Source organism: Geotrypetes seraphini, chromosome 4, assembly GCF_902459505.1.
Source record: "Geotrypetes seraphini chromosome 4, aGeoSer1.1, whole genome shotgun sequence".
Classification (NCBI taxonomy): Eukaryota; Metazoa; Chordata; class Amphibia; order Gymnophiona; family Dermophiidae; genus Geotrypetes; species Geotrypetes seraphini.
In genome coordinates this window covers 162,130,201-162,158,176 of record NC_047087.1, presented here as the reverse complement: position 1 = coordinate 162,158,176, position 27,976 = coordinate 162,130,201, and the positions used below count along the sequence as shown (strand labels likewise).

The 27,976-nt window shown below is 49.0% G+C and overlaps 1 protein-coding gene across 8 annotated transcripts in view; it reads left to right on the top strand.

Moving 5' to 3' along the window:
- The window catches only part of CENPT (centromere protein T), an 822,208-nt gene that overhangs the window by 21,159 nt on the left and 773,073 nt on the right, over window positions 1-27,976 (top strand). For 2 of the 8 annotated variants that reach the window (XM_033941800.1, XM_033941797.1), the window contains one exon: window positions 4,072-4,202. The exons of 5 other annotated variants lie outside the window; for them this stretch is intronic. In XM_033941800.1, coding sequence (XP_033797691.1) covers window positions 4,190-4,202 — 13 coding nt within the window. In that variant the 5' untranslated portion in view covers window positions 4,072-4,189. The remainder of the gene's footprint in view (window positions 1-4,071; window positions 4,203-27,976) is intronic. One more of the 8 variants, XM_033941798.1, reaches the window with a different exon arrangement.

The window sequence follows — 27,976 nt, the reverse complement described above, 5'->3', positions numbered from 1 at the left end:
GTACATGATCGAAACATTCAAGGTACTGAAGGAGATAGACTTAGTAGATAAGGACAGGTTGTTCAGCCTCTCCAAGGTAGGGAGAACGAGAGGGCACTCTCCAAAGTTGAAAGGGGATAGATTCCGTACCCAGAGAGTGGTAGAAAGCTGGAACGCTTTTCCGGAGGCTGTTATAAACACCCTCCAGGGATTCAAGACAAAGTTAGACAAGTTCCTGCTGAACAAGAACGTGTGCTGTTAGGGCTAGTCTTGGTTAGGGGGCTAGTCTTTGACCAGAGTGTCACTGCGTGAGCGGACTGCTGGACATGATGGACCACTGGTCTGACCCAGAAGTGGCAATTCTTATGTTCTTATAGCCTGCATGGTTCACAAAGCGATCTTAAATTGGATTTGCTTTTTCATGGCCAGGTAGTGCAGTTATTCTAATAGCGGATGTGCCCTCATACCGATTCATTTTGAAAATTAGTCTGGCGGCAGTGTTTTGTAGTAGTTGCAGTCTCTTGAGTTCTTTCGACTGTGTGGAAGAAGAAGATACGGCAGTGGTGATCCATGTGGGGATGAACAACGTGAGCAATAGGAACTACAACAGGGAAGTACTGAAGGACCAGTTCCAGATGCTAGGAAGGAAGCTGAAGACCAGAATGCAGAGGATAGTGTTCTCGGAGATCCTGCCGGTACCCAGGGCCGATGAGAAGAGGCAGATGGAGCTGCAAGCAGTCAATGCGTGGATGTGGCGCTGGTGTGAGGAAGGATTCCACTTCGTGTGCAACTGGACAACTTCTGGGGGTTAGAGCAAACTATTCAGGAAGGACGGACTCCACCTCAGCAGAGACGGAATGAGGCTACTTGCAAGCAACATCAAGAGAGAAGTTGAGAAGTTTTTAAACTAGGAAGAAGGGGAAAGCCGACAGTCGACAGAGTGAGAGAGTCGATGGTTCAGGAACCGGTATACCCGGAGGATACCATGCAGGAAGATAGAGGGGAAGACTCACCAGATTACAGGCAAGACAGATCGGAAGGGACACAAGGGGGAAGGAAATGCATGATTATCCCAGGACAAGCTGAAGTAGGCCGCTGTCTAGGCCTACCTCGTAATGGAGACTCCACACACTATATACTGGTTTCAATAGATATACATTTATTAATAAATCAGTAACAGCTTACAAGAATAAATGATTCAGCATATAATGGAACAGATGTGATCCTCAGGCCTGAGGGTCCTCTGATGTCTGTTCAGCTTACTTCTGCTTATAGGCCTGATTTTATACATTTTTTGGTGGTCAATACCACGTTAGCCTAAATCACATGATACATCTTTATTGGTTGTTTTTCTTATACGTCAATACATACGTAGATTCATTTATTGGCTTATCTATTTGTGTCATCTTATACGTCTGTCCAGTTTGCCGTAAGGCCTAACCTTTTCCCGCAAATGCCCTTTTCCCCTTACCATATATGCAATTCCGAGTCTAAAATTCCTTTTCTGCTGTGGTAACACATGATATATCTTGCTAAATAATGTTCTTGAGTACTCTGTTTTTCTGACCATGAGCTGTGTTCCTCTTTGCATAATATCCGGCCAGGTGCCATGCATCGGAATTGAAGTCTTGTTTCTTACAAGTTTTTGCTTACCATAGCTAACTCAGAAACAGAACATTTCTCAATCACTATATGCCAGCTGGCAAGTGGGTTATGAAATATCTTTTACAGTTCATATACTGATTTATTAGAGCAAGAGGGAGGGGAGGGGGTTTTTCTCTTATGAGGTCTAGTTACTTCACCTTTATCCAAAGGACTTGTTTTGCTTCACCTGTATTTCACCAGGTCTTCTTCTTCTTCATCTCATCCCCTTTTCCCTCTCATCCCCTCTTCAAAGCCCCTTCAGGTGGCTTTGACATCCGGATATTCGGTCAGAAGGTAGATTGTGTCAGTGATCATACAGCACAGGCATAGGGCCACGTACTTGAAATTGTATATGGTAAAAATGAAAAGGACAAGTGCCCACCCATACTATACTAACCCGGAACAGAGCAGCATAACATGTCACAATAAAATTATTAATACAATGTGATAATATGCAATCAATAATTAAGATAATATGCAACGGAAAAGTCAGGTAGGCATGACTGCAGAGCTTACACTAGTGTGTTAGAAACATCAGAATAAAGTACTGACGCGGTGGCGACAGGTGGAGGCTCTTGAGAGGGGAAATCAGCTGTTGGTGTTTCATAGGGAGGTACATCAAAATCAGCCAAGTCAGGATTATCAAAAATGCTGTGGACGGGTCTGCGCAGGGGTCTCATAGTCTGGTACCCGGCCTCTATAGTCAGGGGGTTAGAATGATAATATATATGTGCAGCCAGCATTTGTCGAGACACCTGTGCAGTGGTACTGCGTACAAGGCTGACACAGCAAGGGAGACAGCAGGGAATAAGTAGAAAAATAAGACACAGGATACCTAAGAAGATCAAAATAGGACGCAAAACACCAATGTTAGGAAACCAGGAGGTGAACCAATCAGGTTGAACCCCATTCCAAGTTTGCACTGGAACGTGTGCAACTTCCCTCATACCATCAGTTATATCTTTTACCACCTGGCCTATCTCATCAATGTGTAAGCAGCAATTAGACAAATTAAATTTACCACAAACACCACCTTCAGTAGCCAATAAGTAATCTAAGGCTAATCTGTTTTGGTAAATAGCATTTCTTAGCTGATCATCATGGGCAGCCAAAAGGTTTAGGGCCAGGGAGGTAGCGTTAGTAATGGTCTCAACAACTGCCTGGAGTCGAATGAGTCTATTCAGAATATAAATGGGGGTGCGGTATCCCCACATGCCATCAGCTGCCCAAGTAGCAGGCCCATAATAACTGATAATGCGAGCAGGGGGCCACTCCTTATCTGTCCATGCACCAATTTGCAATCCCTTACTAACATCTGCAGCACGTTTGGGTCGGCTACGAGATTGATACACTTGAAACCCTAACTGATCTTCATGTTCAAGGGGAAGCAGAAAGAAACTAGGGCGAATTATACCTAAGGTGCATGATCCTTCCCAATTTTTGGGTAGCCAAACATAAGCTCTATTTTCACATATCCAGTAAAGACCATCTGGGGCTGGCCAATTCACTATTTCAGAGGGGCCCTTTTGAAGCTTAGAGTACTGAGAGTGTTGTAATAGCTGAGAAAAAGTGTCCTTGAAGGGTCGGATGCCAGGGGGCCAGGTGACCCACTGAGAATTATTCCAGGAATAGGTATGGGTACAAGCAGACCACCCCGCTTGAAAAGCCCCTGAAGTTTGGGAGGTTTGGGGTCTTACAAGGCAATAATCAGGAACAAAGAGTGATTTCAAGATCCAGGGAGAGCTTACTGTTACTGGGGGAGCCCTAGTGAAATTCACTACAAATAAAGATGTCTTGGTAAGGTCAATTTCCTGCGCTTCCCACGGCCAGTGTTCCCCCATATGGGTACCGCCACAAACATAACAATCCGTGATATTTAAAGTGCTTGCTATAGTTTCAGCTAAGGTAAGGAAAAGGTTGTTAGCTGAGGTGCCATATTCAACTAAATGTTCTATTTCTTCAGTGTGGTGTGTTTTATGGAAGGAGACTGGCTGGGTGAGTTCAATGCCTATTTCCATAAACCCATAGGGAGCAGTTCCTCCAGCATCAATAGCTATCTGATATCGCTGCGGGGTCAAAAAACCCTTAGGTTCTTTCATATGGAAGTATATTAAGGAACAATTGTCATGGCGGACGCATTGTGCTGAGGGGACTGTAGGAGTTTGTGTTATTTTTACTAAAGGATTACCCCCAAAAGCGGGACTGTGGGTGTCTGCTGTCACCAGGGACCAGGTACTACACCAGTAGTACCCTTTGTCATCATAAGTGAACCAGTCTCGCTGTGGACAAATGTATTTCTTAAGGGGGAAATACTTAAAGGGATTACGCTTGTCACAGTTATGATGTGAATACCTTTGGTGATTAATGACTGTACAAACATCAAAGGCAAAGATAATAGGAGTGTCAAGGGAGGTGACTTTGGGGTAAATGCTCTTCCTTGTATGCCAGCAGAGAAACCCTCCCGTTAATCTATGATTGTCACAGGAGCGTAAGTACCACCGATAAGAAGGAAGAGCTCGAGGATCAAAGCAGATTTGATTGGAAGTGTTGTCCCCTCCTCTGTTAGATGCACACATGTGGTATGTATAACCTTTGTATGCACACTCAGTGATGGTAGTATTACAGGTAAACTGCTTATAATAAATCGATGTATTAGTAATGTGAGTGCCTGTTTGGGTCTGATGCACGCAAGGGGTGCATGCCGGCAGAGGGGGAGGCGTGCTAAGCGTGGACTCTTCTGGAGTGGATGTGAGAACAACAACTAGGCATAACCAGAAAAAGAAGATTAATATTTGCATTAGACTATTCAATTTCTGGCTCATGAAACAGGGGAAAGAAAGCATATTTGGTTGAGGATTGGGAAAGAGGCTCCAAGGAGCTCCCATTTTAGGTTTCGGGGTCATAAGGTTACGGAATCAGGCGAAGGAGGACGGGAATGGGTTAGTCGGGGAATGCAACGGCACACACAGCAGACCCACCAGGGAAATTGGTAACCCCAAAACCAAGCAAGGGCTTGAAACGCAGAGAGGAAACCCCACAAGGTGAAAAATAGAATAAGAGCCACAAAGGAATATGCTAGGATTCTAACTAAGCTGACACATATCTCATTGTTATTACTCATGAAAGGTAAGAGGGTGTGTTCATTATTATTTAAGGAAATGCGCATGAAACCCAAAACCTATAGTCGTTTTACACCTTTTAGAACACAATACTAATACAACATATCCTAGCAGGAAAGAGATACTAAATATATATAGCAAACAAACAAATTCAAAAGACAGTAATTTAGTCCACCAGCCCATAAGCTGGATTACTTATTTGACTTATTTGAGTTGAGTTTCAGCAGACTCTTCAGTAGGAGCCGGCTTAAGGTCTTTATGGTGCACCAATGTAGCTTGTCCTTGCAGCTTGACTGCGAATGGGTAAGATTCCTCAATAGTGTACGGTCCGTGGAAGGCCAGCTGCTTCCAGTTCTGTTTCTGGAAGTTGCGTTTGTATACCTGCTGTCCTTTGTGGTATTTGTAGACCCACGGCGTTGGGGCCCTTGCTGAGGATTGTCTTTTGTCTTCCAGTAATTGTAGCGCTGTCTGTAAAGAAAATACATAATCAGATATAACTTGAGGTAAGGCTTTCTGGCCTGGTTGTTGAAAAGGCGGAAAATATGGTAACCTTCCAGTACACAACTGGAATTGGCTGGTTACAAGATCCTTGAACTGTAGAGTCCGATTCCGGACTGCATATAACGCTGCAGGCAAAAATTTCAGCCAATTTTTGGATTCTAAAGGCATTAGTTTCCTTAAAGCCACTTTAATGAGATCATTGGCTTTTTCAGCCAGCCCATTAGCTTGTGGTCTATAAACCGTGACAAATTTTTGTTCAATGCCTAAAGAGCTACACAGTTCTTTCAGGAGGTCATTTCGGAAGTGACTACCATTGTCTGAAACAATGGCTTCTGGAACACCATGTCTACTTACAATTTCAGTACAGATTTTCTGAGCCGCTTCTTTCCCAGTCTCGGAGACACATGGATAAGCCTCGATCCACTGTGAAAAGGGGCAAATACATACCAAGAGGTACCTTTTCCCCTGGCTTTCAAAGATCATATCTGTGTAGTCAATGTGCCACCTCCTACATGGCCCTTCTGGAATAGGTATAACCCCTAAGGGGGTAGGCGTGCCTCTAGGATTTGTTTTAATACAGGTCTGACATGTTCGGACTATTTCTTTCAAGATGGCATCTAACCGCGGATGCCATACTAATGTTTTGAGCCGGGCACTAAGGTATGAGAAGGGAGCATGTGTTTTCACATGATAATCTTGAGCATATAGCCATAGTGAGGTTGTGGATATACATGTTTTCATATCCTGTGTTTTCCAGATGCCTTTTATCTGTTTACACCCTATTTTCTGCCATTGCTGTAATTCTTCTAAAGTGGCTCCTTCAGCAAAGGAGGCTTCTAAGTCGGTAGATCGGGCCCTTGTATTCACATACAAAGGGGCGAGGTGCGGATATGTGGTGGCTTCTTTAGCCAAGAGATCGACATGTTGGTGTGCCTTCTGAAGGAAGGACATGTCTGTGTTGTCGTGGGCTTTTATTTTATTAATTGCTGCAGGGGTGTGCCTGTTCTGTATAGCTGTCATAAGGCGCTCCAGAAGAGCAATGTGCTGTAGGGGTTTACCTGTACTGTCAATGAACCCTCTAATCTGCCATTTGTCATGGTTTTCTGCGATACATTTGATAGCATAGATAGAGTCAGAATAAATAGTAAGATTTTGGTCGGGGTAAGATTCAAGGGCGTGTAAGAGAACTGCCAGTTCTGCTGCCTGTGCAGTGAGGGATGTAGGCATAATGCTCCAACCACTTTCCCAAATCTGATCTTTAACATTATAAACAAACCAGGCAAAAGCCGTACCTGTTTTTGTTTGGGAACCATCAACAAAGATGTGAAAGCCATCTTTGTATGGTTTGACAACTGGGTTAGTAAGTGGTTCTTGGGGACAACCATGTAATGCAGTGGCTTCAGGACCAAAAAACCCAAGGAATGGTTGCACCTTATCTTGGAGAACAGTATCATTAGAAACCGGGTGAATATCAATATTACCGGTGAGGAGAACTGCTAGGTACGTAGACAGCCTCCGAGTAGTGAAAGTGACAGCGGGGAGAGATAAAATTTTGGGCAGAACATGAGTGGAATGCAATGTAATGTATGCGTATGGTAAAAACTGATAAATTTTTAAAACTGCGCTAACAGCTGCGACCACCCCCTGTTCACAGTGGTTGAAGCATACTTCAACCGGTGTGAAAGAGCCGGACAAGTAACAGATTGTGTGCTTATCTTGACAGGCCACGGCAGCCCACCCCTCTGGGTGGTTAATAACATACAACTCAACAGGGAGCGTATGGGAGGGTAACATAAAGTGAGGGGCTATTTTGAGATCAGCTCGTAGGGATGTGATAAGATTAACCTCAGAGGGGGCAAGATGAATAGGCTGTTTCCCCTCTGGATTCCCTTTCAAATGTGAGCGAAGAGACAAAACACGGGTGCTTAAGCAAGGAATGTACTCCCTACAGTAATTGAGGAGGCCCAGAAAGGCGCGGAGATCATGAACAGTTTGGGGAATGGAAAGTCGGTCAATTTCATTGAGCAAAGTAGGGCAGAGGAATTTGCCGTCTGCCCGGATGGTGTGGCCCAGAAAGATGACTTCCTGTTTGCAATATTGTAATTTTTCAGAGTTAATAGCATAACCCTTGGAAAGCAGATAGTACAGAAGATCATCAGTGAGCCGCTGGCAAAGGGATTCAGTGTCAACGGACAAGAGAAGATCATCTACATAAACAAAAAGGGAAGCTTGGGAATCAGGGGGCATAGTGTCACGGAACCCCTGTAGGTCATGAGCAATGACACGGGAAAAGATACCCGGACTTTCATGGAGGCCCTGAGGGAGGCGCTGCCACATGTAACGGTTAGTGCCTACCGTAAATGCAGTAAGGGGCCGAGAATCAGCATGTAAGAGGATAGAGTAAAAAGCATTCTTGAGGTCGATCACAGAGAACCATGCATGGAGGGTAGAAGAAGTAAGTAAAGTGACAGGATTAGGGACTACCGGGAATTCTTGTTTTAAGAGGCGATTCAGTCCACGCAGATCATGTACCAAGCGCCAAGCTTTGCCATCCGCCTTGCGAACGGGAAAAAGGGGCGTGTTCCAGGGGGATTCAGTGGGTTCAATAATATCATTGTCCAAGAGTTCCTGAATTAAAGATTTAATACCTTCTAAAGCTTCTGGCTTTAGTGGGTATTGAGGAATAGTTGGACCAGTGGCAGGGTCTTTAAGAATAAGCGTTACACCAGACACGCTTGAAACACAACCGTACCGGGCCGCTGAATCAAATGTGGGCGCAGAGTGATGAAAACCTACGAAGGTAATGACGGCCTTGATTTTAGAAAGCACATCACGCCCTAAGAGGTTCACAGGACAAGAGGAAACATATAGAATATCTGAAAGTACTACCTGGTCATCAATGATCAATAGCACATCGGGGATAATACGATGCTGCAGGGCTGCCCCTTCAATACCAATTGTAGGAACAGTTCGGGTCGAAACAGGATAATGGGAAGGAATGAAATTTATTGAGGTTAATGTGGCCCCAGTGTCAACAATAAAGGGAATATTTGTTTGGTCACCGATTTGTACCAGCTTGATAGGTTCAGTGTGGCCGGAAATAGAAATGTGAACATAGTGGGCTAGTCATTGGGAGTCAGCAGAAGCTTCAAGAGCAAGATCCTCAGCAGGGCTTTGCCATGGCTGTGGGGAAGCATAAGGGTAGGGAAAGGAAGGAGGGTGAGGAAAGGTTGAATTGGAAATGGCAGGAGGAGGAGCGGCACGACCACGGCCGCGGCCACCTCCTCTAGCGCCATTAGCAAAAGGATTTAGCCAACAATCCGGGGAGATATGTCCATATTTACGACAGGTCCAGCACTGCATCCGAGATCTATCTCGAGGTTGCGGGAAGCCACCCCGAGAAGAGGTACGTCCTACGCTGCGCATGCCCTGCGGGCCAAGAACAGGAGCAGGTTGGGACTGCCAGGGGGAAATAGGCTGAGCCCATTGAATGTGAGCAAGCTGAACGGCTTCTTGTTGGGCAAGGCGGACAGCCTGCTTCATCTGAGAAACTGCATCGGGTAACGTTTGGGCAGGAGGTTGTGAAGGTGCAGATACGGGTGTAGACAGGGACTGAGACTGGATCTGGGAGGTTAAAGCCCTTTTTTGCAAATGGAGCAATTCTTTTTGTTCTTTGGTTTCCGCATCAGTGAAAAGTTGAGAATAATGAATAATATGTGTAATAATCTCAGCCCAGGGCTTTCCAGCCATACCCACAACACCATCCAATTTGGTTTGTATGGCCCTAGGCATAGTGCCACGCAAAGTCTGGAAGGCTAAGCCCTTAATTTTCTCTTTGGAACAAGGATCCCCAATTTGTAGTTCCCATTTGTCCTCAAAATCTCGAATGAAAGAATATATGTCAGAGCCGACCTTATATTGCATCGAGGTAAGCTGGGACATATCCTTCTCATCGGGATAGTGAGCGCGAAGGGCTTTCCAGACGGAGGACCGATAATTATTAAAACGGTCACCGTCAAAATTTTTAACATCAATGGTATAATTGGCAATGCCTGCGTCTGCAAAAATATCTGTGGTTACCTTGCCAACACATTCAACTAACATGGAGCGGATATCACCCAAAGCAAGTTCCCATTGGGAGGTAATTTGTTCAAATTTAGAAATCCACGGGGATGCACCTGCTAACAGGGGAGGAAGCTGCGCTTTGATAGAAAGTTTATCAGCAAAGCTCCAAGCATTATACTCAGTTTTAGGGGAGCCTGCACTGGTTAGTGTCGTAATGAGGGGGGCCTGCAATGCGAGGTTAGGGGATGTGGCAGTGGTAGACATAACAGAGGATTCGGCTGGTTGGCCATAAAATTTTCGCTCATATTTCTCCCATAGCTTAAGACCATCTTTCATGTATTGTAAATCCCAACCAGAATCAGGGAAACCCTGTCGAATGCACAGACGGGCTGTATTCATATGCTTTGTTTCAAAGGAGCCTTCTCGGGGAAAAGGGTTAATTTGGGGAGCACAGGACTCCGTCCAGCCGGCAAGATTATCAAGCCAAGGGTGGACGTACTGAGTAGAGTGCTCCTGTTGAGAAATTATCTGTTTAGGGGTAAGGCAAGATATGAAGTGCGTTTCTGCTGAGTCAGAAAGCATCAGAGTTCGAAGGGGGGCTGGAAAGGGCCTTGAGAGCCCATCAGAAAGACTAATATGTGGGGAAAGATGAATACAGTTACCATAAGTGGTACAATCTTGAGGGTTCGGGCAGGAGGGAAGGCCCAAACACACACGACAATACTGACACTGACAGTTAGAATCTTTGTGAAGCTGAGCGTAGCTGACATGAGAAGTTCGGCCACCGCAATCAGCATTAAGGGCACAGTCAACCGGGGCTGGACAGGAGGTACGCCTCCAATTGGGGGTAAAGGGTATGGGAGTTGCCGGGTGGCATGCAGAAGATGGCGGGGTAAGAGATGGTATCGAAGGAGTGTGGAGGTGGTGTGGAGTTAGCATAGGAGGTTGAGGAGTATTAGGGGTAGATGGCGAGGCGTGCTGGGGGGTAGCAGAGACGGACGGGGATGCTTGAGGAGTCAGAATAGTGGTGGGGACAGAATTTGCAGTAGGAAGAGATTTGTACCATGCCTCTTTAGGATTGGTGCACCCAGCATCAGTTATGGGTAGGCGAGTAAGAATAGAGGTGTCAGAGGGGATCTGCCCGGCCAATGCACCAATCTGGGATGCCTGGGATGCGGTTGTGAAAGGTTTCAAAGCCATGCTGGGTGGTGGAATTTCAATAGAGCATATTTGGGGAGTTTTGAAAGCCTGCAAGGGGTCACTGGGCGGTGCCAGAGGTGCACCATGTGTCGAAGGTGAAGTTCCTAGGGCGTCCACCTGTGGGGCCTCATGAGCTGGCAGAGGTTCAACAGGCGGTGTCCGAGATGATACAAGGGTTGTATGGGGCAAGGAATTAGAGTGGACGGTAACTTTTACAGGAGGCCGTTTATAGATAGAGGGCCAAGGAAGGACCCGACCATCAAAAACGTTCTTATGGGCTTTAGTGATAGTACAGGCACCAAAGGCAGTACAATCCTGTGGGTCAGGACAGGAGGGCAAGCGGCAACAGACACGACAGCCAACTTGTTCATATTGGCAACCAGGGCCTTCATGCATCTGAGCAAAGCTGACATGATCTGTTAAACCATGACATTCCTTATAAAAACAATCTGTGGGGTTAGGGCAACGTGATGGCGGAGTTAAATGAGCCGATGCCTGGGCCAAAGCAGTTTGATTTTGAATTCGTTCTTTCGGCAGGATACGATCTGCACCGGAGTCAAAATCCTGCCAGTGCACCTGCACATGTTTGGGTGTAGGTTCTAAGGGAACCAGATTAGAGGACGTAGCAGGTAGCAATGAGGTGTCTGAGGGAAAAAGGGTGTCCGGGGGAATAGGGGACAGATCGACAAAGCCATTTATCTGGTAAGAAGGTGCAGTACCGAGTTCCGGAGGACCAGAAAGTTTGGCCTGACGGAATTTTTTAGTTTCTGGGGGTACATAAGGGGCAGGATCATAGCCACAGGCTGGTGGCTGTAGAGACGGGTATATACCTGATGATAGTGCTTCTGGGCTAGCAAGGGCAGAGATATGAGTATACGGAGGTGGATTGGCACCCTCGTTGGGGCTGGGATTGGGATTGAGGTCAGGAACTAATAGATTTAGGGCAGAGGGATTGGCATTAGCATTATGTGGCGCGTCCATAGCGGGCGGATCCACACATTGTGCTCGCCACAACTTCCACATTTCTAAGTGTTTATCCTGTGATTTTCCTTTTTTATCATTAAGAATGGTGGTACGGAGGGAAAGCAGGTCATTGTAAAAAAACGATCCCTCCGTAGGCCATTTCCACTTAGTAGAGTTAGGTGGGCGATTTTTAGAAGTGTGTTTAACCCATTTATCATGGAAGTGCTGAAGAAGTTTATGTAGGCCTGGGTGAGATACACTTATTAGGAAGGTCAAGGGAAGCATATTCTAAATAAATTTTTATATATATTAATAAAGAAACCGTACTTACCATAGGCGCAGAACCCTTTGAAAGGAACGTAAGAGGATTAGTTTGGTGACACGGGAAGCCAGGCTTTAGCTGAGCAGAGGAAAGAAGTCAACCAGCAATCGAATCAGAGTCTACACCAAGGAAAGAGTATTTGAGAAGAAATAAACGTACAATTTGTACAGAGATAAAGTAATAACGGCCGTAAATAGTGCTCCACTATATATGCTATCCTAGCTTTGTTTCCCACTAAGCATTATCTTATGCTGGTTACTCTAACACTAGTCCCATATGCTATGTTTGCTACCCCAGCGCCAGTCCCTATATTACGCTTGCTACTTTAATGCCAGTCCTTACACTACGCTGGCTACTCTAACGCCAGTCCTTATACTATGCTAGGCAGGTATTCTCACTAGTGGGTGATGTCATCCGACAGAGCCCGGATGCGGACGTCTCAAAAGCATACTTGCTTGAAGAAACTTCAGAAGTTTCGAGATGCCCGCACCGCACATGCGCGAGTGCCTTCCCGCCCGATGGTCCGGGCGTGTCTCCTCAGTTCTTTTCTTTCCGCGGAGCTGAGAAGTTTGCTTCAACTCTGCGCTGAGTGAACCCGTGTTCTTGCCTTCTAGTACCGCGGTTTTGAGTTATTTTCCTCTTAATCGTGTGTTTTCTTCTTTCGTTTGTTATTTTTCCACATTAAAAAAAAAAAAAAAAAAAAAAATTCATCCGGAAATCCGATCGGGTTGGCCGCGTGGCTCAGGCCGCGCTCCTTCGATCTTGCGGCGGAGCTTTTTCGGCCTATGTCCCGGCCAATTACCGGTTTAAAAAAGTGCATCAAGTGCCAGCGCGCAATTTCGTTGACGAACCCGCATCGACGCTGTCTGCAGTATCTTGGTCCGGAACATTTTTCGAAATCGTGCCGGCCTTGTTCCACTCTAACAGCACGTGCGTTTAAGCGTCGCTGTTTCCCGTGGGAGTCGATGTTCAAGATGGAAGCTGCTAAAGAACCTTCCGCTTCGACTTCAACATGTGCTTCGCCTGTTCCTCCGAAGTTGTCTTCTGCTCCTGCTGCATCGGGTCTCTTGAAGCCGACCTCCTTCGTCCTGGCTTCGACCCTGCCTCCTGCTCCGGTGCCTCCTTCGGTCTCCTCAGATCAGGTACCTCCTCCGACCATTCCCCCGGTGGTCATCAAAGTGCCGAAAGCTTCTAAGGCAAAGCACTCGACCACTCGGGACTGCAAAGACCGTGCAGGAGGTCCCACTTTGAGTGCGGCTCCCCCCTTGGTGGCTTCGCTGCGGTCCATTATGGAGGCTCAATTCATCGATATCATGGCCACCATGGGGCCCAAGTGGCTTGCTACAATCCAGGCTGGGCAGGCAGTTCCTCCTTGGGGGGGCGAGCCACCCCCTCCTCCTTCCCCTCGCCGCTCGCTCTCACTGCTAGGGAACGAGGAGCGGCGCTTGGCCACCAGTTCATCGAGGCGTGCGTCGTTTAGTGACATGCCGCCTTTGGAACCCATCCCCGTTCAGAGTGAAGATGTATGGGAGGTGCCTTCGGGTGGTCGCAGCCCGGGGCGTCGTCAGGAGGAATTCTTCCGCAGTCCCTTCAAAGCCAAATCCCTCGACACATGGAATACGGCTCGGGAGGCAGCGATCCATCCTCCTCTTCACTCGACAGCCTCCAGCCCCATCTATTCCTTGGAGGCCTCTGGAGAACATTCGAGGCGTCGCCGGTCCAGATCCCCTTCAAGACACAGGGAGGGTCATCGGTCCTGACACTCTTCGAGGCATTCCTCCAGACATTCTACAGTCTTGCCTCAGAAGAAGCTTCCTCGTGTAGGGTATTCATCTTTGGATAGAAACATAGAAACATAGAAATAGACGGCAGATAAGGGCCACGGCCCATTAAGTCTGCCCACTCCAGTGATCCTCCCTATCTATCTTTGTGGATAGATCCCACATGTCTATCCCATCTGGCCTTAAAATCCGCAACACTGGTGGCCTCAATAACCTGAAGTGGAAGACTATTCCAGCGATCAACCACCCTTTCAGTGAAGAAGAACTTCCTAGTGTCACTGTGCAGTTTCCCACCCCTGATTTTCCACGAATGCCCCCTTGTTGCCGCGGGACCCTTGAAGAAGAAAATGTCTTCTTCCACCTTGATGCGGCCCGTGAGATATTTGAATGTCTCGATCATATCTTCCCTCTCTCGACGCTCCTCGAGTGAGTAGAGCTGCAAATTCCCCAACCGCTCCTCGTACGGGAGCTCCCTGAGTCTCGAGACCATCCTGGTGGCCATTCTCTGGACCGATTCCAGTCTCAGTACATCCTTGCGGTAATGCGGCCTCCAGAATTGCACACAGTACTCCAGGTGCGGTCTCACCATGGATCTATACAGTGGCATAATGACTTCAGGTTTACGGCTGACGAAACTCCTGCGTATGCAACCTATGATTTGCCTTGCTTTGGATGAAGCTTGCTCCACTTGGTTTGCAGACTTCATGTCTTCCCTGACAATCACCCCCAAGTCTCTTTCTGCTTCAGTTCTTGTCAGGATCTTGCCATTTAGGGTGTAGATCTTGCATGGATTTTGGCTTCCCAGGTGCATGACTTTGCATTTTTTGGCATTGAAACTGAGTTGCCAGGACCTAGACCAGTGTTCCAGCAGAAGTAAGTCATGCACCATATCGTCTGTCATTGCTTTTTTGTCTGTTGTGCTTTTGCTCACTACATTGCTCAGTTTGGCATCATCGGCGAACAATGTTATTCTACCTCGGAGCCCTTCTGTCAAGTCTCTTATATAGATGTTGAACAAGATCGGGCCCAGGACGGAGCCCTGTGGCACTCCACTTATCCCCTCCACCGGGCCCGGAATACGAGGAACCCTATGGCTCTTACTCTCCTTGTCGATCCCAGGCTTCCCTGGATCCGGAGGCGTCGACATCTTCCAGTCCATCCCACAGGCCTGTGTTGGCGGATCAGTTGTCTTTTTCTTCCTTTTTGCGGCAGATGGCGGATGATCTTGATATCACCTTGGACTCGGGATCTCGATACTCCAAGGAATACCTGGATACAATGCATCTGCCTCATCCTCCTGCCGAGTCTCTTCGCCTGCCTCTCCACAAACTCCTCGATCAGACCTTCATGCGATGTTTTGAAACACCGTATTCTATTCCTGCTGTTCCTGGTAAGCTGGATGCCAGGTACCGCACGGTGCACCACAAGGGGTTTGAAGGCTCCCAACTCTCCCATCAGTCTCTGTTGGTCGAGTCCTCTCTCAAGCGTTCTCATCCGTCCCAGGTGTATGCCTCGGTTCCACCAGGCAGAGAGGGCCGGACTGTGGATAAGTTTGGTTGGCGCATCTACCAGAACGCGATGATGGCTTCCTGCGTTCTCAATTACAACTTCCATTTTGCCACCTATTTGGAGTTCTTCCTGCCTGTGCTTCGGAAGTTTACACCTTGCATCGAATCTCGAGGTTGTTGCCTCGTTGTCCCAACTGCGTCTTCAACTCATGCAATCTTCCTGTGATGCCTTCGAGCTCTCGGCGCGGGCGGCCGCCTGCTCCATGGCCATGCGTCGCTTGGCCTGGCTTCGGACCATTGACATGGACCCGAATCTCCAGGACAGGCTTGCCAACGTACCCTGTGCGGGTGCGGATTTTTTTGATGAGTCTATTGAGACCGTGACGAAGAAGCTGTCGGATCATGAAAAATCTTTCCAATCCATCCTTCGTCCCAAGCCTAACCTGCTCAGTCTCGACCTTCTCGACCGCCCTTGATATATCAGCGGCGTTATACTCCCAGGCAGGCTCCTGCTGCGAGACAGCCAGCGAAGAGACAACCGCCTCAGAAGGCTCAACAAAAGCCTCAGCCTTCGGCTGTCCCTAAGGCTCCGCAGCCTTTTTGATAGGGAGCATAACCAACACCGTTCTGCTATCTCCTGTGTTTCCCATTGGGGGTCGACTCCATCATTTTTATCATCGATGGACGTCTATAACCACCGACCTTTGGGTCCTTACCATCATCAGAGAAGGATACTCTCTTCAGTTCCACCGGGTCCCCCCGGAACATCCTCCAAGAGAGTATCCTTCCAACTTGACCCAGACCGCCCTTCTTCTTCAGGAAACTCAGGCTTTGCTCCGGCTTCGAACCGGTCCCTGTGGACCAACACAACCAGGGGTTTTACTCCCGGTACTTCCTTGTTCCGAAGAAGACAGGCGACCTGTGTCCAATTCTGGACCTCAGGGTACTCAACAAGTTCCTGGTCAAGGAGAGATTTCGCATGCTGACCCTAGCTTCTCTCTACCCCCTCCTCGAGCAGAACGACTGGTTATGCTCTCTGGATCTAAAAGAGGCCTACACTCACATTCCCATTCATCTGGCCTCTCGCAAATTCCTCAGATTTCGGGTGGGACCTCTGCATCTGCAATATCGAGTGCTGCCTTTCGGCCTATCCTTGTCCCCCAGAGTTTTCACCAAGTGTCTGGTGGTGGTGGCTACTGCACTCCGGAACCATGGTCTTCAGGTGTTTCCCTACCTCGACGACTGGCTCATCAAAGCCGCTTCGGCCCAAGGGGTCATCTCGGCGACCCAACAGACTATCTGGTTCCTGCAGAGTCTGGGATTCGAGATCAACTTTCCAAAGTCGCATCTGCAACCGACCCAGTCTCTCCCCTTCATCGGGGCAGTGCTCGATACCGTCCAGCTCAGAGCGTTCCTTCCTTCCTCAACGTCTGGATGCTCTGCTTCATCTCTGCCAGTCAGTGTCTTCTTGTCAGTCCATCTCAGTGAGACACATGATGGTTCTCCTGGACCACATGGCCTCTACAGTTCATGTGACTCCTTTTGCCAGACTTCACCTCAGAATTCCTCAGTGGACCCTGGCTTCTCAGTGGACACAGGTGTCAGATCCTTTGACTCGACACATCCAAGTCACTCCTGATCTTCTGCAGTCTCTGTGTTGGTGGATGATCTCTTCGAATCTATCCAGAGGTTTGCTGTTTCACACTCCTCCCCACCAAAAGGTCGTCACAACCGATTACTCGACCTATGCATGGGGGGCTCATCTGGACGGTCTTCGCACTCAAGGCTTCTGGACCAGTGTGGACCGTCTGTGTCATATCAATCTGCTGGAACTCAGATTTTCAATGCTCTTCAGGCGTTTCAACATCTGCTTCACGACCTGGTGGTCCTCATTCACACGAACAACCAGGTCGCCATGTATTATGTCAACAAGCAGGGGGGCATGGGATCGGCCTCCCTCTGCCAGGAAGCTCTCAGAGTCTGGGATTGGGCGATTCGCCACAACACCTTCCTCAAAGCTATCTACATTCAGGGGAAGGACAATGCCTTGGCAGACAACTTAAGTCGTCTCCTCCAGCCTCACGAATGGACTCTCCATTCCCAGCCCCTTCAGCAGATCTTCTCTCAGTGGGGGATGCCTCAGATAGACCTCTTTGCGGCTCCCCACAACTGCAAACTGCCTCAATTCTGCTCCAGGATCTACACTCCTCATCGCCTCGAGGCAGATGCCTTTCTTCTGGACTGGAGGAATCTCTTTCTCTATGCATTTCCTCCATTTCTTCTCATTCAAAAGACTCTAGTCAAGCTCAAGTCAGATCATGCCACCATGATTCTAATAGCTCCTCGGTGGCCCAGACAACCTTGGTACTCCCTTCTACTTCAACTCAGCAGCAGGGAGCCATTCCTTCTTCCAGTGTTTCCTTCACTGCTTACTCAGCATCAAGGATCTCTGCTGCATCCCAACCTGCAGTCTCTCCACCTGACAGCTTGGTTCCTCTCAACGTAACTCCCCACCAGTTTTCCCAGGCGGTGAGGGATGTCTTGGAGGCTTCCAGGAAACCTGCTACTAGGCAATGCTACTCCCAGAAATGGACTAGATTTTCTTCCTGGTGTGTTTCTAATCGTAAGGAGCCTCAACGAGCCTCTCTATCCTCTGTTTTGGATTATCTTCTGCACCTATCTCATTCTGGCCTCAAGTCTACATCGAACAGAGTCCATCTGAGTGCAGTTGCGGCTTTCCATCAGGGTCATTCCATGTCAAGTGATCAGATTATTGGAAAGTGCCCTGCATGACCATCACGGATTTTGATGAAACTTCATATGCAGAGTCCACCATGTCTGAAACGAACTTTGGTAAAGTTTTAGTTTCGCCTGTGGAATATTTGTGGAGATATAGCCATTTGTTTGACCCCATACCACAAAGAAATACAGTACGACGATGACATTCTGACAACTTTGAGACACAATATCTCACGAGCTGTTTCCAAAAAAACTGAAACTTAGCTACCCTGCACAACTTTTGGAGCTCTATTCAGTGCTACCAATAATAATTTTTGTCGAGCACTGAGTGAATGGCTGAATTACAGTAAACTTGGCCGAAAAAATTAGTGCTCCAAAAAAAGTCAAAGTTTGACATTACTTAGCTCCCACAATAATTGAGTAATAAATGCGAAATTTGGCGCATAATGTCTCAGTACAACGTTGTTTTCAAAAGTACAATTTCAACCTCCAAGCTCTTTCCATTAGTTTACAAATTAAGTGTAAAGTTGCTAATTTGTGTAAAAAGGCCAAAAATAGGGTATTTTCAGCCTGCTTTTACAGAAAAATACCTTTTAGAAACTCTTTCAAATCAGTCTCATTAGATATTGTGTCTCAAAGTTGTCAGAATGTCACTGTCGTACTGTATGTCATTGCAGTATGGGGTCAAACAAATGGCTATATCTCCACGAATATTCCACAGGCGAAACTAAAACTTTACCAAAGTTTGTTTGATACATGTGGGACTTTGTGCATAAAGTTTTATCAAAATTCGTGATGGTCATGCAGGGAGCCCTTGATCACTTGACATGGAATAACCCATCAGCCTCTATAAGGGAAACCTCTCTCTGCTCATCCTGTGGTTTCCAGATTTATGAGAGGACTTTTCCATGTCAATCTTCTCTCAAACCTCCTCCAGTGGTTTGGGATCTCAATGTTGTCCTGTCTCAACTAATGAAACCTCATTTTGAGCCTCTCAACAAGGCTCCGCTGAAGTTTTTCACTTGGAAAGTGGTTTTTCTTGTTGCCCTCACTTCTGCCCGCAGATTCAGTGAGCTTCAGGCCTTGGTGGCGGATCCACCTTTCACAGTATTCCATCATGACAAGGTGGTCCTCTGCACTCATCCAAAATTCCTGCCTAAAGTGGTCTCTGAATTTCATCTCAACCAATCCATTGTACTTCCAGTGTTTTTCCCGAAGCCTCTTTCTCATCCTGGAGAATCAGCTCTTCACACTCTGGACTGTAAACGTGCTTTGGCTTTCTACCTGGATCGCACCAAACCACACAGAACTGCTCCTCAACTTTTCGTCTCCTTTGATCCGAACAAGTTGGGACGCCCTAAATCGAAGCGTACCATCTTCAACTGGATGGCGGCTTGCATCTCTTTCTGCTATGCCCAGGCTGGTTTACCCCTCCCCTGTAAAGTCACAGCCCATAGGGTCAGAGCAATGGCGGCCTCTGTAGCCTTCCTCAGATCGACATCAATTGAGGAGATTTGTAAGGCTGCCACTTGGTCCTCGGTTCATACATTCACCTCTCATTATTGTCTGGATGCTTTTTCCAGACGGGATGGACAGTTTGGCCAAACAGTATTACAGAATTTATTCTCCTAAGTTGCCAACTCTCCCACCATCCCATTGAGGTTAGCTTGGAGGTCACCCACTAGTGAGAATACCTGCCTGCTTGTCCTGGGATAAAGCAATGTTACTTACCGTAACAGTTGTTATCCAGGGACAGCAGGCAGCTATTCTCACGTCCCACCCACTTCCCCTGGGTTGGTTTCTCTGCTAGCTACCTGAACTGAGGAAACACGCCCGGACCATTGGGCGGGAAGGCACTCGCGCATGCGCGGTGCGGGCATCTCGAAACTTCTGAAGTTTCTTCAAGCAAGTATGCTTGTGAGACGTCCGCATTGGGGCTCTGTCGGATGACATCACCCACTAGTGAGAATAGCTGCCTGCTGTCCCTGGATAACAACTGTTACGGTAAGTAACATTGCTTTAGCTAACTTTACAAGCTTAGCCTACTATAGCAACCCTGCAACGAAGAGGTGAGCGTGCGAGCCCCGCTCCGCCGCGCCCCCGAAACAGGGAAAACTGCAAGGTGCCTTGTGCCTTGCAAAGTGATAATGCGAAGCGACGCAGTAGAGAGTCACATAATCACCAGTAGCCAACTTTCCAACCCACACACTGCCCTCAAGTGAGCAATACTATAGTTCCAATTCAATAGAACGAGTGGTAAGGAACCTCCTCTCACACATACAATCCAACCCAACAAGAACAAAAAGCAAAGAACCACCTCTCATACAAACGCCACCTACATAATAGCAATGGCAACCAGCACAGCTAGGCCCATACTGGTCCTCTTATTGCTTTCCCTGCTCCTAACAAACTGGAAAATAGCAGGTTACCACATATCCCCTATCCCAACAGAAACAGCAGCTTACAGACAAATCCAACCACCCAGGAAACCTCTCCCCCCAGAAATCTGATATCCTGCCCATCGGCTACCCACGAAAGCATTCCCCCCAGCTGGGGAAAAAGGCCACCTCCAAAGCCCAAGGCAACAACTCAAAAACCTTGGACACTTCCTAGAAACCTCCTCCTTCCAAAGATTATCTCCACTCCTCACACAAAATTCACCTCATTAGCCTGTGCATACATGAACATAAGATCAATTAGCCCAAAGGCAGACCTAATCAAGGACTGGATAACTAAAGAATAACTAGGTTGCCTCTTCCTAGCCGAAACCTGGCTAACCTCTGACTCAAGACCCACGCATAACCGAATTCTGCCCCAAAGGATACAAACTAGAACTAGTCTGTCGACAAAACAAGCGAGGGGGAGGACTGGCTATACTAGTAAAAAACAACCTCAACCTAAAAGTCCTGGATAAACGTTCCTCCCCCCACCTGGACCTTCTAGCCTGCCAACTATCCGCTCACACACTCACAGGTACCTTGACTTGCCTTCTTTGCTACATTACACCAGGCAAATGGAATACCTCCAAACACAAACTTAAGATTTCGTCTTCCAGAACTCTCTAAACTCAACACATAACTTACTCCTTGGAGACATTAATCTACACCTAGAAGACCATACATCAAAACAAGTCGAAGGTCTACTCTCATACCTCAATGCACTATCCTACCAAATCCTTAACCCCCAACCTACGCATGAAAAAGGCCACCAACTGGATATTGCAGCATACACAACCCCAAACTCCCACACACCAGATATCCACATCTCCAATGGTACCTGGCATTCCTCCCTCTGGTCAGATCACTACAAATATACCTTCAACATCAATTGGGCACAAAGCAACAACAAACCCGAACCCCACAAAACCTCCTTCAAAACTCGCCAAAAAATCGAACCAACCACATTCTGGGACAAAATAGACCCCGCTATAGGCTCCACAGATCCTAAAGAATTTACATTTAAATCATTTTTATTAAACACCACAAACAACAAGAAACAGCATTTCCAGAATCAAATTTACAAGCATAAACCACCTCCAATCCCCCCTTCCCCCGACCACCCACCCCCCTACCCCCCACCCACCCCGGGCAGCAGCAGCGGCAACCAATGTAAAGGAAAAAGTTACAATAAACAAACAAAGAAGAAACAAACTAAGGATCCCAAATTTTCTTCTGAACATAAGGAGTGAAAGTAAGACTAAATAACTGCCAACATTGACAAAACAAGCGTCCCGCTTTAGAGGACAAGTCCACGATATCTTTGCGTTCCAGCAACATTTGATGTAACATTAAAACTCTCCACTGGGGAATGGTAGGAGGTTGAGAGGAGAGCCATTGTAACAAGATACATTTGCGTCCCAGCAATATAGTTTTCCGAAGAAAGGCTGCATAGCCGGGTCGAGGCGGATGAAAGCGAATCTGCAAGGTGAAAAGAAAACTTGGATGTAGTCTCCAGGAACAATGCCATAGCTGCGCCACAGAGGACATCAACTGGATCCAAAAAGAAGACACAAGCGGACAAGTCCAGAACATATGTCCAAAGGATGCCATAGGGTGCGCGCATTTGCCACAACAATGGCCCAAATCGATTCCCATCACATGAACCCTCTTAGGTGTATAGAAAGCCCGTAACAAGAATTTATAATTTCTCTCCCTTTCAACAGATGACAATGTGGAAGTTGTCCCCAAACGGATACCTTTACGAAGCATGTCATCAGAAATGGGTAACTGAAGGTCATCCGACCACTTCTGAGCCAGAACAACATAGTCCAGTTCGCCAGCAAGTTCTTGCAAAAACTTATGATAGTATTTTAAAGGTACTGGTTCTTGAGCTGTGAGGTAAATAATGTTGCAATTGTCGATAAGCAAACCAGTCCGTAGGTAGGAGGCGAAACGTCTGTTGAAGTTCAGCAAAGGAAACAGGAAGACCAGCTCGTGTCACCACCTGAGATACATACTGAAGGCCGGCACCTGACCAGCGCTGGAACGATGTAGAATCCAGTCCAGGTAGGAAATCGCCATTGCCCACAAAGGGGAGGTAAGGCGTGGCAGAGGAGGAAATCTTCAATATCCTACACAGCTTTCTCCAAGCCGTGCGCATAGCTGGCAGGAATGGATGAAACTGCAACAAAGGTAAATCTGGCAAACGAAGAGCATGAAGGAGGTAACTAAAATGGTATGGCTGAAAATGAAAACATTCAACAACAGGCAAGGAAAAACAAGTAGTATTACAAAACCAATCGTGAATATGACGGAATTGACAAGCAAGATTAAACCTAGACACACACAGTAGACCCATTCCCCCCTGAGAGGTTGGAAGCATTAACTTCGATAATGATATCCTAGCCCGTTTCCCCTGCCACAAATATGCTGAGAGAGAAGACCGGTGTTGTGATAAGTGTTGTGGTGTCAACATAATGGGGAGCATTTGCAATATGTAAAGCCATTGTGGGAGTATCATCATGTTATAAAGAGCTATACGTCCAGAAAGAGAGAGAGGATATGTTCGCAAATTATGTAACGTGGTTGCAGTACGACGGAGTAAGGGTAAAACATTAGCTTTGTAAAGTCCCGTCAGATCTTGTGGAATAACCACCCCTAAATAAACCAAAGAAGAGGGAGCCCATGTCAGGGGAAACCCTCCACCCCAAGTCCATTGCACCTCAGAAAATGTAGGAAGAGCCAGAGACTTTTGCGTATTAAGGACCAAACCCGAATAAAGATGAAATTCATCCAAGAGTTCCAAAGCCCGAAATAACGAGTGATGGGGATCTCCCAAAGTAAGCAAAAGATCATCAGCGAAGGCCAAAACCCGCAACTGAGATGAACCCTCAGGCAATCCCGTAATCTCATCATCTCTCTGTAGCGTGCGCAGCAGAGGATCCAAATATAAAAGAAAAAGAAGAGGGGACAACGGGCAACCTTGCCACGTCCCCCTACCTATAGAAAAAGAGGGAGAGCGCACGCCATTGACTAACACGGAGGCGGTGGGTCCCGAATAGAGCGCTTGCAGAGACGCTAAGTAACTGTCAGGCACCCCCATATATTGCAGAACCTGGAACAAGTAATGCCAATGAACCTTATCAAAGGCTTTCGCTGCATCAAGCCCGACTAACAGGCCAGGCAACCGCTCTTGTTGTGCACGAGAAAATGCGAGAAGAACCTGTCGAACATTTAATACCGAGTGGCGAGACCGAACAAAACCCACCTGTTCAGGAACAATAATAGAAGGCAACAAGGGGGCCAATCTATCGGCCAAAACACGAGCAAAAATTTTTTTATCCCAGGACAAGCAGGCATGATATTCTCACATGTGGGTGACGTCATCTACGGAGCCACGATGCGGACAGCTTTTTCAAGCAAACTTGATTGAAGATTTAAGTTTGCTCTGCTGCTCCACGCATGCGTGCCTTCCTGCTCCACTAGAGGGCGCATCCCCTCCTCGTGGTCTCCAGTTCAAATTTTTCCGCTGAGCCTAGAAGTCGTTTATTTTTCAGGCTCTGCCCCAACTGCCTTCTAACACCGTGATTTTTTCTTGTTTTTTCGATTAAGTCGCTGTGCGCGTTTTTTCTTTCTGTTCAATTATTGTTCCTGCTTCGTTTTGACCGACCCGGAGGCTTCCGGGTTGCCGCGGCCGCGTGGCTACTTGGGCCGCGGCCAGTTTCATTTTCTATGTCCCGGCCTTTGACCGGCTTTAAAAAGTGCACCCGGTGCGAGCGGCTTCTTTCCATCACAGACCCGCATTGCCGGTGCATCCTCTGCCTGGGGGCCGCCCATCCAACCGATTCTTGCCCCCAGTGTGCTACTTTTCAGAACCGGGCCCTCCGTCGAAGGAAAGCCCGCATGGCGGACCTTTTCACCGCCGACAAACCCACTACCTCAGCCTCGAGGTCGGCCCCGGCCTTGACCTTGGCCCCGAATACCTCGGCACCGCCTCGAGACTCGACCCCGAAGTCCTCGGGACAGCAAAAAGCCTCGGCTCCGGGTAAGTCTCCTCTTCCTTCTTCAGGTTCCGCACCGGCGAAGAAGCCAGCCTCGGGGACACCGGCGACACATGGTGGAAGTCCCATGCTTTCAGCCCCGGCGAAGTCCTCCAAGCCTTCGGGCTGTGCCTCCACCACACGGGAATACTCTGATACGAGGTCGCCCCCGGTGGAGTGCACTGAGGCAGCGGACATGCCTTCGATGCTGTCCGTGCCCGTTTTCCAGGACCTGCTCCGGGCGATGATCTCGTCAGAGCTGTCCGCTGCGCTGGCCCATCTACAACCGGCCCCGACCTCGACCCCGCGTGTGCCGGACCAGCCTGAGCCTCGCGTCGAGCCCCCTCGGGGCAAAGTGCGCCAGCTTCGCCGCATCCCATCCTCCTCGGATTCCTCGCCAAGGCTCCCGAGACGCTCTCCCTCCACGGACCGCCGCGGGGCAAAGCGTCGCGCTAAAACGACCGAAACCTCGAACCGCCGTACCTCTAAGAAGGCCCGGAGTTCTTCCACACTACGAGGCCGTTCACCGACGCCTCGTGCAGGACCGCTGAAGGTGGCTGAGTTATCACTCTCCAACCCTCACATCCTCCTAACTTCCCCTCGGACTGGGGCTCTGAACCGAGGTTCCAGGCTTTCGCCGAGGGAGTCCGGGTCGTGGTCACCGATTCGACATCGATCGGTACCCCTCACCCCGGCATCATCTCCGAGGGGCTCCTCGAGACGACGTAGGTCCTCGACCCCGGAACACTTCCACAGTGTTTCCCCGGTCTCGGAGCGCGGGTCGGAGCATGAACCTCGATACTTGAGAGAAGCCTCCCCGTCCTTCTCCGCCCGACGGAGGTCTCGTTCACCGTCCCCACACGGGGCCCCGGGAACGTCCCGCCCCTCCTTCACTCGCTTTGTCCAGGACATGGGCCACGCTTTGGACTTAGACCTCCAGTCCGACTCAAGATACTCTAAAGAGTACCTGGCGGAGCTGGATATGCCGTCACCGCCCAGAGAGTCCCTTCGCTTACCGCCCAATCCGGTACTCCAACAGGCTTTCTTCAGGAATCTGGAGACCCCCTATATGGTAACGGCTGTCCCCTCCAAAATGGAGTCCAAGTACCGTACAGTACCCTACCCGGGGTTTGAACAACCGCAGCTCTCCCACCAGTCGCTGTTGGTAGAATCTTCCTTGAAAAAGGCTCACCCCTCCCGGATCTCAGCGGCGGTCCCCCCAGGTCGAGAGGGTCGGACCCTTGACAAGTTCGGCAGGAGACTGTATCAGAACTCTATGATGGCCTCTAGGGTACAAAGCTACACTTTCACCTTCACGTCCTACCTGAAACATCTCATTGGACTGATGGGAGCCTGTGCGATTGACCTGCCAGCCTCCCGCCAAGGAGCCTTTGGCCTGCTCCTGGAGGTTTTCTCCAACCTACACCTCCATCTATTCCACGCGGCCTATGATGGCTTCGAACTTTCCTCCAGAGTGGCAGCCTTCGCTATCGCCATGCGCCGCCTAGCTTGGTTACGCCTTGTCGACATGGACCCCAACTTACAGGACCGGTTAGCTAACCTCCCCTGTGTGGGCAAAGAACTTTTTGATGACACTATCGAAGCAGCTACGAAACGCCTTTCGGAACACGAATGGTCGTTTGCCTCCCTCGTTCGGCAAAAGCCTAAACCGCCAGCGTCCAGGCCGTTCAGGGCCCCTCCACGCCGCTACCCTCAAAAATCTACCCCTGCTTTCTCACGGCCTCCACCCTGACGCCCGCAAGCTCACCATCGGGCTCCGCCCATGTCCCAGTCGCCCGCAACCGCCAAACCATCCCCGTCCTTTTGACAGGATACACGGATGGGGGCTGGCCCCCTCCGCCACAGTCCCAGGCCTCCTTCCCATCGGGGAGCGCCTCAGAGCCTTTTATCCGCGCTGGGAACAAGTCACGTCGGACGCATGGGTCCTTGGCGTGATCTCATCAGGATACTCTCTCAACTTTCGGGAAATTCCTCCAGACAGCCCTCCAAGGGTGTGCCCTCCCAACCGAACTCAGTTACCCCTCCTTCTCTCAGAAGCTCGAGAACTGCTTCGCCTACGGGCAGTGGAGGTGGTTCCCCCCGACCAACAGGGGAAAGGGTTCTACTCCCGTTTCTTCCTGGTACCGAAGAAGACGGGAGACCTGCGCCCAATTCTAGACTTGAGGCGACTCAACAAATTCCTGGTGCGGGAAAAGTTCCGGATGCTTTCCCTACTGATTCTCTACCCTCTCATCGACGAGGGCGATTGGCTCTGCTCCCTCGATCTGAAGGAAGCCTACACACATGTTCCAGTGCACCCCGCTCACCGCAAGTTCCTGCGCTTTCAGGTGGGGGACCTGCACCTACAATACCGAGTCCTCCCCTTTGGCCTGGTATCGTTACCTCGGGTCTTCACGAAGTACCTCGTGGTGGTCGCAGCTGCCTTATGCTCTCAGGGCTTCCAGGTATTCCCCTACCTGGACGACTGGCTGATCAAAGCCCCGTCCAGGGAGGGGGTTATCTCAGCGACCCGACAGAATATTATTTACCTTCAGGGTTTGGGGTTCGAGGTAAACTTCCCAAAATCCCAGCTGCGCCCCTCTCAGTCCTTACAGTTCATCGGGGCCGTGCTGAATACGGTTCACCTCCGCTCCTTCCTCCCCCCTCCACGTCAAGAGGCGTTAGTAAATCTGAGTCGAAGGATTTTGCTGCTGACCTCGGTATCAGGTCGGCAGATGATGACTCTTCTGGGCCACATGGCCTCTACCGTCCACGTCATACCCTTCGCCCGCCTCCGCCTGAGGATTCCTCAATGGACCCTGGCCTCTCAATGGCGTCAGGACCGGGACCCAATCGACCGTCCCATGACAGTGACTCCTTCCTTGCAACGATTGCTCCTCTGGTGGGCCGACTCTTCAAATCTTTCCAAAGGTTTACTTTTTCTCGCCCCTCCACACAGCAAGGTACTCACCACGGATTTGTCGGAGTACGCTTGGGGAGCTCATCTGGATGGCCTACGCACTCAGGGGATGTGGTCAACAGAGGACCGCCGCTGCCACATCAACGTGCTGGAGCTTCGGGCCATCTATCTCGCCGCTGTGGCTTTTCAACATCTGCTCCACGACGGGTGGTTCTTGTCCGAACCGACAACCAGGTGGCAATGTACTACGTAAACAAGCAAGGGGGGACGGGGTCTCGGTCCCTCTGTCGGGAAGCCCTGCGTCTCTGGAAGTGGACAATCTCCAACAACATCTTCCTTCGAGCGGTGTACATACAAGGAGAACGGAACTGTCTGGCAGACAGACTCAGCTGCCTCCTCCAGCCACACGAGTGGTCATTGCACTCTCAGACCTTACGACAGGTGTTCGAGAAGTGGGGGACTCCTCAGATAGATCTGTTCTCCTCCCCCCTCAATCACAAACTCCCTCACTTCTGCTCCCGGATGTACTCCCCGGACTGCCTCGAGGCCGACGCCTTCCTCCTAGATTGGGAGGGAAGGTTTCTGTACGCGTTTTCGCCTTTTCCTCTGATTCTGCGGACGCTGGTCCATGTCAAACCGGTGCGAGCCACGATGATCTTGATTGCTCCTCGGTGGCCATGCCAGCCTTGGTTTTCCCTCCTACTTCAACTCAGTACCAGAGATCCGCTGCCTTTGCCTCTGTTTCCCTCTCTGCTAT